At 38.2% G+C, this 18,398-nt stretch overlaps 2 protein-coding genes across 19 annotated transcripts in view; one reads left to right on the plus strand and one right to left on the minus strand.

The window, feature by feature from the left end:
- Positions 1–12,501, minus strand: part of PIGN (phosphatidylinositol glycan anchor biosynthesis class N) — a 103,031-nt gene extending 90,530 nt beyond the window's left edge. For 8 of the 10 annotated variants that reach the window (XR_006602155.1, XR_006602156.1, XR_006602157.1 and 5 more), the window contains exons 1-2: positions 12,266–12,422; positions 9,936–10,085 (exon numbers count right to left, since the gene is read on the minus strand). The gene's annotated coding sequence lies outside the window, so the exon portion shown is untranslated. The other 2 variants (XM_045065689.1, XM_045065690.1) reach the window with 2 other exon arrangements.
- Positions 12,502–12,629: 128 nt separating this feature from the next.
- RELCH (RAB11 binding and LisH domain, coiled-coil and HEAT repeat containing) overlaps positions 12,630–18,398 on the plus strand; it is a 106,858-nt gene continuing 101,089 nt past the window's right edge. For all 9 annotated transcript variants that reach the window (XR_006602153.1, XR_006602154.1, XM_004745593.3 and 6 more), the window contains exon 1: positions 12,630–13,417. Coding sequence is in view for 7 of the 9 variants with exons in the window: in XM_004745593.3 (XP_004745650.1) it covers positions 12,889–13,417 (529 nt within the window). In the remaining 2 variants the exon portion in view is untranslated. The remainder of the gene's footprint in view (positions 13,418–18,398) is intronic.

Raw genomic sequence — 18,398 nt, forward strand, 5'->3', positions numbered from 1 at the left:
GAAGGGAGTTGGGGGAAATTGGAAGGGGAGGTGAACCATGAGAGACTATGGACTCTGAAAAACATTCTGAGTGTTTTGAAGGGGCGGGGCATGGGAGGTCGGGGTACCAGGTGGTGGGTATTATAGAGGGCACGGATTGCATGGAGTACTGGGTGTGGTGCAAAAATAATGAATATTGTTATGCTGAAAATAAATAAAAAACAAATTAAAAATTTTTTTGATATTATTGTATATGCTATTTTGTATTTCAATTTCCCTTTGTTAGTTCTTAAATCACCCATTTTTATACATTCACCTGGTATCCTGCAACACCGAAAAACTCTTATATAGTAGCTTTTATGTGAATACCTTTTGATTTTCTACAGAGATAATTATTTTCACCTATGAATGAAGGACTTCTTCCTTGTCATTATAAGTGTCTTTTATCTTTGTCTCATGCTTACTGTACAATCTAGGACCTCTAGTACGATGTTGAACAGAAGTGGTAACAACAGAAATTTTTGCCTTCCAACTCTAGGGTGAAAGTTGTCAGTCTTCCAGGTTTGGGAAGTTTCCTTTATTAAGTTAAAGAAGTTTGCTTTCACTCCCATATGTGGAGTTCAAAATCATGAATGGATGCTGGATGTTGTCACATGCTTTTTGTTGGATCTTTTGAGATGATCATGATCATTGGGTTTTTCTAGTTCAGTCTCTTAATGTGGTGGATTACACTGATTGAATTACAAATGTTAAACCAAGTTTGCATTCTCAGAATAAACCCTACTTGGTCATTAAGTGTCATCCATTTATGGACTGTTAGCTTTCATTTGCTAAAAATATTATTGAGCATTCTAAAGCAATGTTTATGAAAAGATATTAGACTCTAATTTTCTTTTCTTGTAATTCTTGTCTTTCTCTGGTCTTGGTATCAGACAATGACTTGGGAAGTGTTGCTACCTCTTTTATTTTTTGGAAGAGTTTGTGTAGAATTTGTATTATTTCTTCCTTTACTGTGTAACTGAATTCACTGGTGAAACTACTTGCTTGAAGTTTTCTTTGTGGGAAGGTTTTTATCTCTAGATTCAATTTCTTCATATATTTTAGGGATATTCCGATTTACTAATTGTTGAGTAAGTTTTGGTAGTTATACCTTTTAAGAAATTTGTTGATTTCATCCAAATTATTAAATTTACTTGTCTAAAATCATTCATAATATTATATTCAATTATTATCCTTTTTTCCTATCTTCCATTCCAGGACACAGTCTACCAGGTATCTTACTCAGTTGTTCAAAGTAAGTTGCTTTTCAAGTACTTACTTTATTTCAGTTAGATCTTAAATTCTAGTCAGAGCTAAAGCACATATGGTATATCCGGATGTACAGAAGCTCACACTGATTTATATATTCTTTTTAAAGACTTTATTTATTCATTTGACAGAAAGAGAGAGAGAGATACAGAGAAAGAGCACAAGTGGGGGCAGGGCGCAGAAGAAGAGGGAAAAGCATGTTCCCCCTGAATGGGGATCCAGATGTGGGGATCGATCCCAGGACACTGGGATCATGACCTGAGCCAAAGGCAGCCGCTTAACCGACTGAGCCACCCAAGCACCCCAAGCTCACAATGACTTAAAGATCTCCTCTTTATCATGGAAAAGTTAGTACTTTCTATATGGTTATAAATAAGCAAACATCTATGTCATTTCCCACTTTCATTTGCATTTACAACTAACTCCCTGGACTTAATGTTCTTTCTTCTTTTCCCTATTGCTATTATACAGCTTTCTGAATAACGTATCAAACAAAGTCTATGTGTTAAAGGAACATACAAATTTTCCACTACCCAACAGCTTACTGAAGTTACCAAACAAAAATTTTATTTGAGAACTTTGACCTTCCTACAGCTCTAAGAGCTAAGGTAAAAATCACACTCTGTATGTAAGAACAGCAGGATCCCAGTCACGTCACTCCCTGTCTTAGCTTCCTTATGCATAAAAAAAGATACCATCAGCCTTATTCCATGGCAGGAGTCTAGTGTGAAATAACCAAGACAATGCACCATACAAATGTAAAGCATTAGCAATACTCTAGGTTATAAAGCATTCGATTTTTATTTTTATTTTTTAAATAAAACTTTAAATAGTTGAGTTTACATTATTTTAAAAGAAAGCAGTAAAAAAGAAAAAGGTATACTGTATTTTCCTGTTCCAGTCAAATCAATTTTTATAAGTTCCTGATTAGACTTGTAATATTCATTACCACCAAATATTAATGATACAAGCACTATATATTTATTTAATATTTTTCAGTGTCCAGTTGGGTTCTCTATTTCCCTTTCTTTCTTTCATTCTTTCTTTCTTTCGAGAGTGTGAGTGGAGTGGAAGAGCAGAGAGGAAAACAAAGACTCTTAAGCAGGTTCCACACTCAGTGCAGAGCCCTACATGGGGCTGGATCCCACAACCCGGAGATCACGCCCCCAGCCAAAATCAAGAGTTGGTCACTCAGCCGACTGAGCCATCCAGGAGCCTCTGGGTTCTATTTCTTTCTTCTTCTTCTTCTTCTTTTTTTTTTAAGATTTTATTTATTTATTTGAGAGAGAGACACACACACACACAATGAGAGAGGGAACACAAGCAGGGGGAGTGGGAAAGGGAGAAGCAGGCTTCCGGCTGAGCTTGGAGCCAGATGTGGGGCTTAATCCCAGGACCCTGGGATCATGACCCGAGCTGAAGGCAGATGCTGAACCGACCGAGCAACCCCTGGGTTCTATTATCGAAAGGGCCTGTGCTTCTTAGTTCTCCACATTCACAACCACCACATTAGTTCATCAGGTCCTCAGCTGGGCCATGCCAACAACCCACAAATGGGTTCCCTACTAAACTACACGATACAAATTCTTCCCTTCCTCAAAGTAATGATCTTATATATTGCACTCTACAAATCATACTAAATTTCACTAGTATGACTAGTATGACTAGTATTTAGGGTTAAGGCCTATGTATAAAATTCATAAAGTTTGTAAGTTTGTATAATTTCATTATATTTTATTCTAATGGTCTTTATGGATTTTATACATAGGCCTTAACCCTAAAACTCATGTACTTTCTAACCCATTTTCAAGTGATCCTTAGTTTTAAATAATTTATTTCAATGTAAGAAAGATAAGGTGAAATGAGAATATCTAAAAGAACTTCAGGAAGGAAAACCAAATGAGAATATAGTTGGTATTTTTTCTCAAAAATCATGTTAGAGGGGCGCCTGGGTGGCTCAGTGGGTTAAGCCTCTGCCTTCAGCTCAGGTCATGATCCCAGAGTCCTGGGATTGAGCCCCGCATCAGGATCCTTGCTCAGCAGGGAGTCTGCTTCCCCCCTCTCTCTGCCTGCCTCTCTGCTTACTTGTGATCTCTGTCAAATAAATAAATAAAATCTTTAAAACAAAATCGTGTTAGAAATAATTACTTCATCAGGTAATAACTTAAGGATCTCCACCAGAAGGCAATGAGATATTAATGATCTTAGACTCTCACACCTCTTTTCCACAGAAGAATTCCAATTAATACACGGAGAAGGAATGAGAAAAATATAAAATTACAACTAGACAAACACCACAGTAATACTTGTTACCAGCAAGATGCACTGATAAATGCTAAACTCACTGGGTCTAAGTGTGAGCCAAACAGGCTATTTGCAGTCTCAAAGAAATCTCTCCCAAATAAATATTAATTACGAAGGGTAAAACACTAACTTATAATGGAGAAACCCCTCAGACACCACCTTACCAAGTGGTCAAAGTTAACATAACCAGTAATAAGACATATTAACATCATGTAATCCCAATACGGTGCGCTAAGAAAGGCACAGCATAGCATTTTTGGTAAAAGAAGATGCGGTATTGCCAAAAATGCAAACCTTGATCTATTCATGGGAGCACATCAGACAGACTCAAATTGAGAAACAGGCTGCCAAATAACGGACCAGTACTCTTCAAAAGCATCATGGTCATGAAAGACGAGGAAAGACTGAGGAATAGTCACAGAATGAAGGCTGAAGAGACATAACCAAACACAATAAGGAAACCTGAACTGGATCCTGGGTCAGAAAATAGACAAGAGTGGAAAAACTGGTGAATGTCAACTAAGAAGTGCAGATTAGTTAATAGTTTTGTACAAATGTTAGTGTCCCAGTTTTGATAACTATATTGTGGTTACATAAGATGTCTACATTAGGTACAGTGTGGAGGGTGTACAATAACTCTCTGTACTATTTTTGAAACTTTTCTATAGATCTAAAAATAGAATAGAAAAAAATTAACTTGGAGCTATTTTAAATAGAAAAAAAATTAATTTGAAGCCTAAGTCTGTACTCAAAAGATAACACTCGCTAGAGTCATAGTTATAACCACCACAAATTTCATGGACAGCTCTGACTTCATGTAACCTGTGTTCTTGTAAATAAAGGTTATTTACTAAACTTTTAGCCTTTAAGTGTTTATATCAGCATAAGCCATATTAAAGGGCTTATTATTTAAAGATGGTGTTTCGCAGTTCTCTTGGGCTCTGTTCACCTGCCATGCGAAGAGTAAATACTGCCAGTTAAAACGCTAAGGAAGTAGCTGGGATCTGCACACAACAGAATATCATCAGGTAAACTATTAAGCCAGGTTATTAGTTCATTTGTTCATTTGTTTCTTTATTAGTTCACTAGTTCATTTGTTTCTTTATACTTATTATTTTGGGGTGTATATTTTTTTCATTGTGATATGTGTCACTTTCAAGTGAAAACTACATGTGACTTTACAAATGCCATAAAAAAACCAATTTTCAAATTCCCTCATGGCTAGTAAACCAACAGGAGTTGCTAATTATTTAGAGGATTCATACCCAGCTACATACTTGAGAGGAATTCAATTTTTTTTCTTCATAGCTAACATCCTTTATCTGTTCCAGAATATCACAGTAGAGTTACTTATCATGTCTCCTTAGGCATCTCTTGGCTGGGACAATTTCTCATAGTTTGCCTGTTTTGATGACCTTGCGAGTTCTAAAGAGTACTAGTCAGGTATATTGTAGGAGACTTCTCTTGTAGGAATTTGTCTGATATTTTTCTCATGATTAGAATGGGGTTATGGAAGAGAAGAGGAAGGAAAACCACATGTGTAAAGTGCCATTTTTATCACATCTTACCAGGGGCGTATGCCATCAACAAGGCTTATCGACAACGGATATTAAACTTGATCCTCTGGCCGAGGTGGTGTTTGTCAGGTTTCTCCACTATAAATTTAATGATTTCATATTGTACTCTTTGGAGGGAAGCTGCTGTATGTACAACCAATACTTAAGGAGTAGGGAGTTATACTGAGTTATACTCTTATCTTCTGAGAGCATGAAGTTCCTACATAGATTATCTGAATTCTTCTACAGGGAGGGTAGACATTTTAAACTCAGTCAATAATGGGATTAAAAGCTCTCATTCTGGGATGCCTGAGTGGCTCAGTCAGTTAAGTGGCTGCCTTTGGCTCAGGATCCCAGCTTCCTGGGATCAAGTCCCATATCCGGCTCCTTGCTCCGCAGGGAACCTGCTTCTCCCTCTGCCTCTGGCTGCCACTCTACCTGACTGTACTCTCTCTATCTCTCTGACAAATAAATAAATAAAATCTTTTAAAAAAATAAAAGCTTTCATTCTGCAAGATTAGATTAACATTATAATCACTAGTATTTGCACTCATACTTTCCCCATCCTACTTAGAAAATAATTTTTATCAGTATACATGCAAGCCATTATTCCTTTTATGAGCCTATTCTATCCAGCACTATCAAAAATTTATATATTATTTTAAAATATTTAGACATATATTCTATTATATAACTATACTACAATTTATTTGAAAATTATCTTGATAGACATTGTCCCCGATTGTCATTACTACAAAGAATGCTGCAATTTAGCCTATCTCTCATGGTAAACTTGGGGGATTTTCAGAATGACAAACAGAATGATGATCCATCACAAAATTAATTTGATGGACTGCAATTAGCTTCTTTAAAAAAAAAAAAAAGAAATAGAACAGGGTAGGATAGAGAATACATCACAATAAAGTACTTCAGAAGTAGGAAGGTAAATGATGGCTCTGAAAAAGTATTTTATTTTCTCTCTATGTGTGCACATGCATGCATGTACATTGTATGAATATAGCATGTGATAGTGAAAAAGTATTTCAAACTATTTTACGTACAAATAAATTTGAAAATCATCTCTATTAAGTGGAATTGCTGGTGTAAACCTATATTCTCCACTTTACAAGACAGTAGCAAAGTGTCCTCAGCAGTGTATGAGAATTCATGCTTTCTCTAAATCCCCATAATTGACTGTTACTATCATATATACCTTATGCCAACCTACACAGGATGAAATGGCATCCTGTTGTTTGAGTATCTGTTTGCCTGATCACTACTCAGAGTGAACATCTTTTCATGTTTTTACTGGCCAACTGGGTTTCCCATCCTTTCAACTGTGTATCCGTATCCTTTGATCACATAGGATTATGCTTGCTGGCCTTTTTTCCTGGACTTGAACATTATATGATATACATGTGTACCTGTGTATCTCTCTCTATATAGATATAGACACATAGATATTTATTTGCAACACACATGCAACAAAGCGAACACAAATCTGTTCATGGTGCTTTTTGTTAAATAAAAGTTTTATAACTTTAATACAGTATAATTTACCAAATTTATTCTTTCTGGAGTAAGTTTTTTTGTGTTTTCCATAAGAAAACTTCTCTTATTTTAATGTCACATAAAAATAGTTTTAAATTAGAACTAATTTCTAAGTTTAAGATTTTTGCTTTTCACCTGGCATTATCTAGAATTTATTTGTATGTGGTGTGAGACAGAGATCTAGTTTGAAGCTTTTAATTACCTGACGGGAGCACTAGTATAGCTACCACTTTAGAATGTCTTAAGGTAAATTCTATATCAAATACAAATACAGGCAAAAAATAAAAAATAAAATCTTTAAATGCAATTCTTGTCTTTTGCTCTTTGTATCATAAAAGTTGGAAACAATATGTAACAAGAGGAACAGATATAGTTTTTGTTCAGGGAAACATTATACTGTATGGAAAACAAGTCAAGCCACACCTATGCCAAAAATGTATCTTAAAAATAAAGGATTAATAAAGAATGTTTTTAAAGGTATTGGCTGCCTTTTCTCCCCAACACAACCAAAATTCTCAAAAATAATATGATCTCTTTTTCCCTGATCCTCTAAAACTCAATCCTTTGTTTTCCACTACATCAGAGAAAAAACTTCCACTAATGTAATGTAGCCAATATTAAAAAAAAGGTGGCTTTTTTTTAAGTCTTCTATCTTCCATTCAATTTGTCTTCCTTAACCATGACTTCTTTCTTAAACAGCCATCATTTCTTAGCTTTTGTGAACATTGCTCCAGTTTTTCTCCTACTTCTCTGTCCAATATTGAGGGGTCTTTATTTGGTCAATGAATTTTAGAATTACTCAAAATTTGGTACTAGGGTTTCTTTTATTCTCACTCTTGTACTTTTTGTCTAGACTTTTTTTAAGACTTCATTTATTTTAAGATTTTATTTATTTGTCAGACAGGTAACAGTAGGCAGAGAGGCAGGCAGAGAGAGGGGGGGACGCAGGCTCCTACTGAGCAGAGAGCCCAATGTAGGGCTCGATCCCAGGACCCTGGGATCATGACCTGAGCCGAAGGCAGAGGCTTTAACCCACTGAGCCACCCAGGAGCCCCAACACTTCATTTTAAAGAAATCTAGACACCCAACATGGGGCTCAAACTCACCACCATGAGATCAAGAATTGCATGCTCCCCCAACTGAGCCAGCAAGGCACCCCACTGTCTAGGCTTTTTTGACCCTACCCCTGGTGTCAGCTAGCACTTATATGTGAAAGTCTTAATAGATACCTCCAAATCCATATATGTAATTCCAACCTTAACACATCCACCTGAGATACAAACTGAGTGAGCATGTTTAAAACCAAACTCATGATATTCCCCATGAACTGTGTTTAGGTAGTAAACCTCCTAACTCTCCAGTGTTCACAGTCTCTGGAGATGGCACCACCTTCTACTCAGGTATACCAATCAGAAAACTTAGCAGTCAGTCATTCTTTATAACCCATTCTTTAGTTGTATAACCACATATTACTTTTTTATTTTGCTTTTTTCAGAATGCAAATAGGAACACCTCATTCCCTTGGTAAAACCCTTTAGTGCCTCTCCCCCAACATAATCAAAAGTAGAGTCCTTAATACAACACAGAAGGCGTTTCATGGACTGGTCTTTCCCTCCCTTTCTAGCCTGGTCCCATGGCCCTCCTCTTTGCTTTATGGCATCGTACCATATTGGTCCTTTTTATGTCAGGAGCCCATGCTTCCTACTGTTATTCAGACTCTGCATAAATTGCACTTCCAACCCACCCTCTAGCCTCTCTCACTCCATTGTCTCACAACACCTCCTTGCACTTTCAAGCATCACTTCCTCAGAAACTATGCAGTCCGAACCCAAAACCAGAGCCTTTACTTCAAGTTCATAAATACATACTTTGGTTTTCACCATTTGGATTAATGTCTGTCTCTATCACTTAACTGTAATTCCATGACAGCAAGACAGAGCTCCTCCGGCACTCATCACAGTCCTATGGGCTTATTAAGGACTCAGACATGTGCTGCAGAAATTATTTAGGATTATCATTTCAAAGGTACATGTAATATGCACTTTAGCCACTAGAGGCTGCCTTGTTTTTCTTTTTACTTCCCCAGAACAAACAAATTGTGAAGATTCAGGATACTTAAAAAACAAAACAAAAATCAAACTTATATGCTTGAGTCATTTACTATACATAAAATTGAACTGATTCCAAAATATCATACTTTGCATACTAATTATTTTATTATTGCCAAGCACATGTGTATTAAGTAATTTTATTAACATTGCTCTTTAAAGAGAACCACATTTTATTCAGATTTACTGAAGAAAACTTTGTCATGGTTGAATTGTTTGGAAACCTCTCAAAACAAATGAATAACTACTAAAAATTTTAAAACATATATATCTATGTACCAATAAAAGTTATTTAGCTTATACGTGTGGAATGTTTACAGGCATTGAAAAACAATTTAAAAATTACATATTTCTAAAATTTCAAATTAACCAAAAACTTGCATTTAAAATGTTACCTGTGATTATTTTAAGGCCGTTAAAACCATAAATTAGTTTTTAAGCCCTAAAATATTTGAAGTTGGGGTGCCTGGGTGGCTCAGTGGGTTAAAGCCTCTGCCTTCGATTCGGCTTGGGTCATGATCCCAGGGTTCTGGGATTGAGTCCCACATCAGGCTCTCTGCTCAGTGGGGAGCCTGCTTCCTCCGTGCTCTTTCTCTCTCTCTGCCTGCCTCTCTGCCTGCCTCTCTGCCTACTTGTGATCTCTATCAAATAAATAAATAAAATCTTTAAAATATTTGAAGTATTTACAAGCATAAAAAATCTTTAACATTTTATTGCTCAAATACAAAGTTCAATGACTATCCTCATTATTCAAATTTAGCTGCAAAGACCGACATTAATGTTGCTAAGGAGTTTTTTAAGGAGAAAGGAGAAAAGGAGAAAATTTCCCAACCATATTAATAAATTATTATAAGCAGAGATTAGCAATTATTAACATTCTAGTATATGCTACTTCTTCTTCTTCTTCTTCTTCTTTTTTTTTTTTTTTTAAGATTTTATTTATTTATTTGACAGAGAGAGATCACAAGTAGGCAGAGAGAGAGAAGGAAGCAGCTGCCCTGTTGAGCAGAAAGCTGGATGCAGGACTCAATCCCAGGACCCTGAGATCATGACCTGAATATGTGCTACTTCTTAAGAACTTTTATTGATAAGTACACTTCTATGTACTGTGGAAAAGAAAAGTACTTACTGAGAAAACTGGCCAGTTGATCTTTTACGGGCTGGGAAGGTCATCTAAACAAGTCCATGATTATAGGATACGTAGTAGAATCAGGAAACTACTGATTTATACAGGAAGTCAATCATAGAAGCACTTCGTTGTCCAACTTCTTATAGCTCTCTGAGAAAACATATTTTAAATATATTTTCAAATTACATTTTAGAAATCGGACCCTAAATTAAAGATACTCCCTTTGTACCCTACTGACTTAATTGCTTTTTCCAGGTTTAGTGGCTGAATGGTTGAAATTTTTCTTGTTTTATTTTTAAAAACCTCTCAATACTTTCAATATATACTAATATTGCACTACCTGTAACTGACTATAATAACATTTATGGTGTAGGGTACCATGTACTGTGACAAGCACATTTCTAATGCTGTGCACTTTCATTAATCCCCCTGGCAGATAAATGTTAAATGAGACTAAGAGAAGTTAAGTAACTTAAGGTGTTACAGCAAATAATTGGCAGAATTGGAATAGGAACTTCTGCCAGACAAGGACTATCTTCTTCAATGACCCTAAGGGCAGGGGATTTCTAAAAATTCCATTACAGAGATGGAAATATTGTATATAAATAATACATTTCCAACCGTGCCCTTTCCATGCCATTCACTATTCCCTCCCATTCCTCCATTCCAGAAATTGATTCCATTTTCAATCTCTCTGGCAAACTCAACTACAATAAGTATAAGCAATCCTTTTTGCTAACAAACAATAACAGGATATAGCATTGGCTATCTTAATACTATTTTTCTAAGATTGGGGATTCTTTTTTCATGTTTTTCTTCCATATATATAGCATAGAAAAATACTTAGAATACAAACATTAGGAGCTCATGTTCTATTAAAAAAATATTTTGAATTCTTAGTACTAACAATGTTTAAAAAAAAAAGTTTCCAGCAAAAACAGAAGAAAAAACCCAAAGCCTCATTCTAATGAAAATTTCAGTTTTCTGAGCCTGGGTAAACTGAAATTAAAGCCTACACTTAACCGCTGGCATACTTTCACATGTAAGCCAATAACCTGACCTATGGTTATATAAGAATGCTCTGTTTTTATTTTTCCACAGAGCTAAAGGAGATACTTTACTACTTCAGTGTAACATGTAACTCACCCGATAACAAAATTACTGCTACCTATTTATTTTGGTGCTTACAGGGGGCTATACAGAAAGAAAGGAAATTTAAAACCTTGCAAAAGCGGCAATTTATGTGTGAAGAAAATAGATCTTAGGACTAGCATTCCAATACCGTTTGACTAGAAACTAACATCCCCTTTACCGCCTTGTACTGTAGTCAAGGAATGACCTAAAAGATAAAGGTGGAACTTCCAAAATTTAGTGCTAACATCTGATAAAGAAAATTAAAACTGTGCAAAGCATCTCAGCTTTAAAATAAGTATGTTCCACAGTCAATACCTTCATTCTAGCCTAAATGGTCAAGCCAGAAAGGCTGGAAGACTAGTGCGAGAAGAATGGCTTTGCACATAAAAAAAAAACCGATTTTATTTTTTAATTTTTAAAAAAAACATTATTTATTTATTTATTTATTTGACACAGAGAGAGAGAGATCACAAGTAGGCAGAGAGACAGGCGGAGAGAGACGGAGCGGAGAGCCCGATGCGGGACCCGATCCCAGGACTCTGGGATTAGGACCTGAGCCGAAGGCAGAGGTTTTAACCCACTGAGCCACCCAAGAAGAAAACTGATTTTAAAAATTCCTTTGAATACTTATAATGGAGTTGACCTGACCAGGTCGTTGAACGTCTCTAGGCTTAAGTTTGCATTACTTCTCTACTGATGAGGCTGCATTTAGCACTTTCAAGGGTCCCTGTTGTGCAAACCGTGTTTTAAATGCTAAGGGGCTCGTTCAGGGTATCTATCCACAAACCCAACGAAATCTAAAACTCTCGAGTTCTGTCCGGTGCCTTCCTCCACCTCCCACAGCCCAGCACGCCCCGCCCTTTCACAGCGCTAACTCGGAGGCTAGAAGGCCGTCTTCCAGAAGTTCAAGCAGCCCGTGCCGTCGCCAGGCCTCCCGAGCGATCGGGCACTGGACTGGGAAGGGAAGCGAAAGGAAGTCAAATTCTAAGTACTGCCCTGGACACCTGCTACACGTGCTGCCCTGGACACCTGCTACACGTGCTGCCCTGGACACCTGCTACACGTGCGAAGACAGTACCACCCACCGGCTGCAAACAACAGGAACAAGTGAAGAGCGCCCGGGAAGCAGCGCGCCCGCGGGCGTGAGGCCAGTTTTGGTGCCACCGCACCTCTGCGCTCTGGTCCCCGGGCTTTACCTGGGGCTTTTCCGGCGTTATCTCGAGAAGGAGGCCTCCTCGGCGCAAAGGCAGAATCCAGCTCTCCCGCAGAGTTCCCCTTTGACCCCTGAAAGGAAAGGGGAGAGAACGTTCCTAAGCCACCGTCATAACTGCCTCTCAACTACGGAACGCCCCCCGAAACCTACCTGCCGGGAGCCTGCTCTCGCGATAATTCTAGAGCCAGCCGTCCGTAATTCCAGCCTCTCGCTCCACCTCCGGCCAATCAAACAGAAGTGGGGGCGGGGTTTTGCCTTTGAGCGGGGAGCGGGGCTTTCAATCTTCGCTCTCTGGGGTTGAGAACGGGCGGGGCTGAGACAGGGCTTAGGCGGGGAGAGGGGCAGGACTCGCACCCTTTCTCGCGAGACTGAGACCAGGAAGACGCCTGCAGAGCCCCGCTGCTGGTGCAGCAGTGGCTGAGGTAGCGGGTGCTACTGCATCCGGACCTTCTGCCTCCGAGCCTACTCTGGTCTCCGGGTGGGGAGGTGGGACGTGGCCAGGCCAGGATTGTGGAGGTGCGCAGCGCCCGCTGAGGCTTAGGGGGAATCCAGGCTGCGGCCTGTCAAAGCCAGTTAGGGAGGCGCCCACAGTCCTGACAGGATAAGATGGCGGCAATGGCGCCTGGAGGTAGTGGCAGTGGTGGCGGCGGTGTGAATCCATTCCTCAGCGATTCGGACGAGGACGACGACGAGGTAGCGGCGACCGAGGAGCGGCGGGCAGGACTTCGGCTGGGTTCCGGGAGCGGCCTAGATCCCGGCTCTGCGGACTCGCTATCGCCCCAAGATCCCGTGGCCTTAGGGAGCAGTGCGCGGCCAGGGCTCCCTGGGGAGGTGTCGGCGGCTGCGGTGGCATTGGGGGGCTGCGGGGAGACCCCTGCCCGACTGTCAATTGATGCGATCGCGGCTCAGCTGTTGCGCGATCAGTACTTGCTGACCGCCCTGGAGCTGCACACCGAGCTGTTAGAGAGCGGCCGCGAACTGCCTCGGCTGCGCGACTACTTCTCCAATCCAGGCAACTTCGAAAGGCAGAGTGGGACCCCGCCGGGGATGGGGGCGCCGGGGATCCCTGGAGCAGCCGGCGTCGGAGGCGGAGGAGGTCGGGAACCGAGTACGACGTCTGGCGGGGGACAGCTCAGTAAGTGAACGCAGCCTGTCACTCCCGCAGGATGGTCGGGATTGTCCGGGAGGAGGTGTTTCTGGGCGGGTAGTGAGTGTTAGGAACATTTTAGAGAGAGTTGGAGGGGGGTGGGAGTCTTCGCGGTGGAAGCACAAGGATCTGGCACCGATTGTTCTCTGTGCGCCGCCCACCTTTGGCTGGACTTCGACTTGCTCCCGGTTCCTCCGTTGGCTTCGGTATCAAAAAAATACCAGTTTCCAGTTCGCTGGCGTTAGGGACTGCCCAAGTCTCCCTTGCAACCTGGCTTATCGCTTTAATCATTTTTCTTTTTCCTGCCATCTCCTAAATCACCTCTACCAGGAAATAGTGTTCCTTAAATTGCTTGCAGTGATTCCTTGACTCAAAGTCAAGAGGGGGAAAAGAACAGGCAATGTTCTTTACGCACAGTCAGATCCCCCAGAGTCCCTTTACTTTGGAATGACTTTCTCACTCAAAAACTGGGTTTTCTGCTGCCCCAAATGTGTTGTGTTTAAGTAAAGTCTTTTTTTTTTTTTTAAGATTTTATTTATTTATTTGACAGAGAGAAATCACAAGTAGACAGAGAGGCAGGCAGAGAGAGAGGAGGAAGCAGGCTCCCCACTGAGCAGAGAGCCCGATGCGGGACTCGATCTCAGGACCCCGAGATCATGACCTGAGCCGAAGGCAGCGGCTTAACCCACTGAGCCACCCAGGCGCCCAAGTAAAGTCTTTTTAATTCCACTTCGACGCCTTAACTGCAAGAAGTTTCCAAAATGACAGAAAATACAAGGAGTAGGGTGGACAGGTTCTGCCTGTAGTCTATCTTGTGGTCCCACTACCTCGCAGTCTTTTTTTTCCTCCGCGTAAGTTGGGAATTTACTTTTTTACCGCGTTATAATCATGCTTAGCAGTACAGAGTAATTGCTTACCTCACCCATCATATATTTATAAGCGTTTCTTTGGGCTTGAAAACGTACTAATTAGGGATGTATTCTGGATTCCCAGATTCAGTTTTGGGAGGCATCTTGGATTTTCCCTTACTAATGCTATGAGAAGTTTTAATGCTCTCAGATGAGGCCAACTGGAATTTACTAACAAAGGTTACATGTACACTATTTAAATTGTATTCTAATTGATTATTTTGTCTTTGTACTTTTGAATGGTGTCAGAGACTTCTCTTGCCAAATCTAGATGTAATGCAAGTGCAAAGAGTACATTTTCTGTCCTGGTAAATCCTAGGCAGATTTCCCTCTTTGATACGGAATTTTCTCAGTAGGTGTAAGTTCCTTACTAGGTATGTAGGATAATCATTTCAGGAAGAGATTTTTCTCATTGCTGGGTGGCCTAAATGTCACCTTTGTAAATGCTTCCCACACTCCCCATGATTAGTTAGTTGCATCTTTCTCTCTCTTTTTCCCTTAGTTGCTTGTTTCATTGTGCTTTCATATGTAAACTATAGTCTTTAATTATTTTGTATTTTGATTTGTTGACAGTATCATTTTTCTCCATTAAATGATCACTTCTTGAGGGATATCCTCATATTCCTCACACTTTGTGCAGCCCCTGGAGTATTGTTGAACATAATTGCATCTGCTATGGTTTTCTACCATGTTAATAAAATGAAATAGGTTATTTCTTACTTCATGATTTCATTCGATTTGAAATAATTTCTGTGCCTCCTTATTACAGTTTGATATCACTGTTCATACTGAAAATTTCTTATTAAAACTTTTGTATATAAAAATCGTTATGGAGCACCTAGGTGGGTCAATTGACTGGGGATCGATCAGATTCTTGGTTTAGGCTGGGGTGGTTATTGCTGGTGGTGAAGTCTGCGCTGCATATGGTTCCCTGCTCAGCGGGGAGTCTGCTTGGGATTCTCTCTCACTCTGTTCTCTCCCCTATATGTGTGTGTGTGTTCTCTCTTTCTCTCTGAAATAAATACATCTTTTAAAAAAAAAAAGAGAGAGATACTTAACATTTATAATTTAGACTCTATCGCTTCTCGGCCTTTTGGCTAAGATGAAGTATATAATTTAGACTCAAGTAGCATATTCAATGAACAAAAATGAGCAAAAGAGAAAAAAATAAGTTATCGGTAATCTTGCCAATGATATATGCCTGACCTATCTTTTTCATGCGTATATTTTAAAAAGTAAACATTGGACTAAACTTTCATATAGCTTTATATTGGTAGGCACTATAATTTTTATCATCAACTTTGATGTAAGATTGCATACATAAAATGCACCTGTTTCAAGATAAAGTTTGATGAGTTTTGAAAAACTTTATAGTGTTTTGCAGATATTTTTCCCAGTATGGTTTGCTGTGTTGTTTTCTACATTTTTGTTTGTTTGTTTTCTACATTTTTTCAAGTTCAGTTAATCAGTTTTTTTTCTTTAGTGATTCATGTTTTGTGTCCTACATAAAAATATTTGCCAATCCCAGTTTGCAGAAGTTTTCTTCTGGAAGTCTTAGGGTTTTAGCTTTTAATTTAGTTTTGTGATAGCAAGACTGTATTTTAATTAAAGTTATAAAAAGAAGAAATATTTTTTAAATACTCTTTCTATAAATGTGCACACATAGCACAAACTTTAGTACAGCTTAAATACAAATGCATTGTATATTTCAAAATATTGGTGCCTGTGTCTTAATCCAGTTAGAAAATAGATAAATATTAATATAAGTCTGTAAGTCTGTGCTTAGTACCATGTCTTAAAGATTTTGACTAAGCCCCTGATTGCACAAATTATATTTTAGGAGTTCAGAGGATGTTTCTCTAGGATTGAGCTACTGCCTCCTTTTAAATGTCCCCTATATTCAAGTGTAGCATGTTGATTGCTACTAATTGGATTATGGTTTTATAATACTCAATAAGAGCGTCATAGTTCATTATAAACAGTGTTAAGATTGAGAGTACCAATTATCTAAAATATTAAATTATTTTTATTTCTTTTTGTATATATTTTGATTGATAATGTGTTTAATCTGAAACTTCATAATACTTAAAAAAATAATATATAACCAAAAGTAGTTTCTTTCTTTCACTGATGTCTAAAAACAATTTAATTTTGCAAGATTTACTGAATCATTTAAAAAAAAAAGAAAAAAGCTTACTGAATTATTTACTGAAAGTCTGTTGACTTAGGTAAATAGTATGGTTGTGCTATTAAAATACTTTAAGAAGTCTTCATACTGTATTTAACTTTTATCCTTGGGTGGAAGAGTAATCCATATTTATAAAACACTCAAATGGTAAAAGAATTATAGCTTTATAAGTTTGGTAATTTCAGTAGAAGAATTTTTTTTATGATTTTATTTACTTATTTATTTATTTAGAGGGAGCACATGGGAGTGTGAGTAGGGTGGGGGAGGAGAGGGAGAGGGAGAGAGAGACTCTCAAGGGGCTTGAGATCAAGACATAAGCCAAAATCAAGAGTTGGTCGGTCAACAGACTGAGCCACCCAGGTGCCCCATAGATTTGTATTAACTAAAAAATTTACTTCTAGCAAATGATCTAAGGAAGTTTCAGTGTTCGTTAAATTGTAGCATCTTTGTGAGATTTCTACTAGATCTATTTGGTGAACTAATTATATCTTTCTACACACACATTATATATATATATTTCTTTTTTCCTCTGTATTTTTGCCAAATGGGCCAGAATAAATTTCCATTTAGTAATTATTTTGCTTTTCTGTTAGATTGCAAGATAAAAATTGAGGCAATGTCATTGATTAACATTGAACAGATTGTGCTTTCTCCGAGTAATGCTGGTTCCTCTTGAAGTCTTAGAGAACTAATTAAAATTGGACTGTAATTTCATAGATGAGCCCAGCTTTTTTTTTTTTTTTATAGTACAGACAGTAGGTGATCAAATGGGCAAAAGAACTAACTTAATAACTTTCAGTGATGGATTTCTTCTAATCTGTATTTACCATGTCTTCAAGTTTTTATATATAAGGTAGCTTGTTAGGAGGCAGTCATTTATGAATGGATGTGATAATTTCATTTGTGACCCTACAGCCTTCTTGAGTCATTTTCCTTCTTTTTAAAATTTTGTTTCATGATCCTACCTGTCTTTTCTCAGAACTCACAAAGTTTACACATCTCATTGTTCCCAGTGTTCTTTTTTCAGTATCACCAATGCTAACGTGTCAAGATTTACCATCTTCCAGCATTCCCATCTCTTCCACTTTACAAAGTGGTTCTGCCCTTATTGGATTGAATTTGAGTTTAGTGCTTCCTCTGGCTTCTGAGAAAGAAAACGTCAATAAAATATCTCTGATATTTTGGGGTTCACTGCTTTTAGCTGAATGAGACTTTCTACTATTTTCTGGATCCTGTACATTCCCAAATTTATCTGTTGCATAACTTGCCATTTTTCTTGCCTATATCTGTCTAGTACTTTCAACATTATTATTAATTCTGATAAAAATTTAATCAGATATTGTCACTGGCTAGCATAGTGACTTGAATGTAGTTGGTATTCAGTACTTTATGTTGATCAATATATTAAATTATGTAATCAGGATTGTAGGAATCCAAGTGATGTTTAGTGCAGGTCCTTGAGCTTATGTTCTTGGAGAAGAGACAAGACCAACACATGACAGAACTGTGTAATAGTCGTCTGTCACACAGATAGTAGTGTAAGCATTCAGATATAGAAGAATTACTGTTGATTGTGGTAATGAAATTGCCCTTCTGGAGAAAGTGAAATTTTGAATAGTCACTTTATTATTTGGCCCTATTTAGACACTTTGTCTTGTGTGAGGAAAAGGAAAAAGAAGTGAGTGTAAAGAAAAGATAATATTTATTTTATATTTTGCCATATTTAAAACATCTGGGAATGGTTTCCCATTATCTGGCTCTGTGCTAAATAAAGTGATTCCATATGGGTACTTGGAAAAATGAAGTGTGATGTTTCAAACCATTGTGGTATTTTTGCTGAGAGGAACCAAGATAAGACTATTAATCAAGGAAA

The sequence above is a fragment of the Mustela putorius genome, unplaced genomic scaffold (assembly GCF_011764305.1).
Source record: "Mustela putorius furo isolate JIRA1106 unplaced genomic scaffold, ASM1176430v1.1 tig00003858_pilon_pilon_pilon, whole genome shotgun sequence".
Taxonomy (NCBI): Eukaryota; Metazoa; Chordata; class Mammalia; order Carnivora; family Mustelidae; genus Mustela; species Mustela putorius.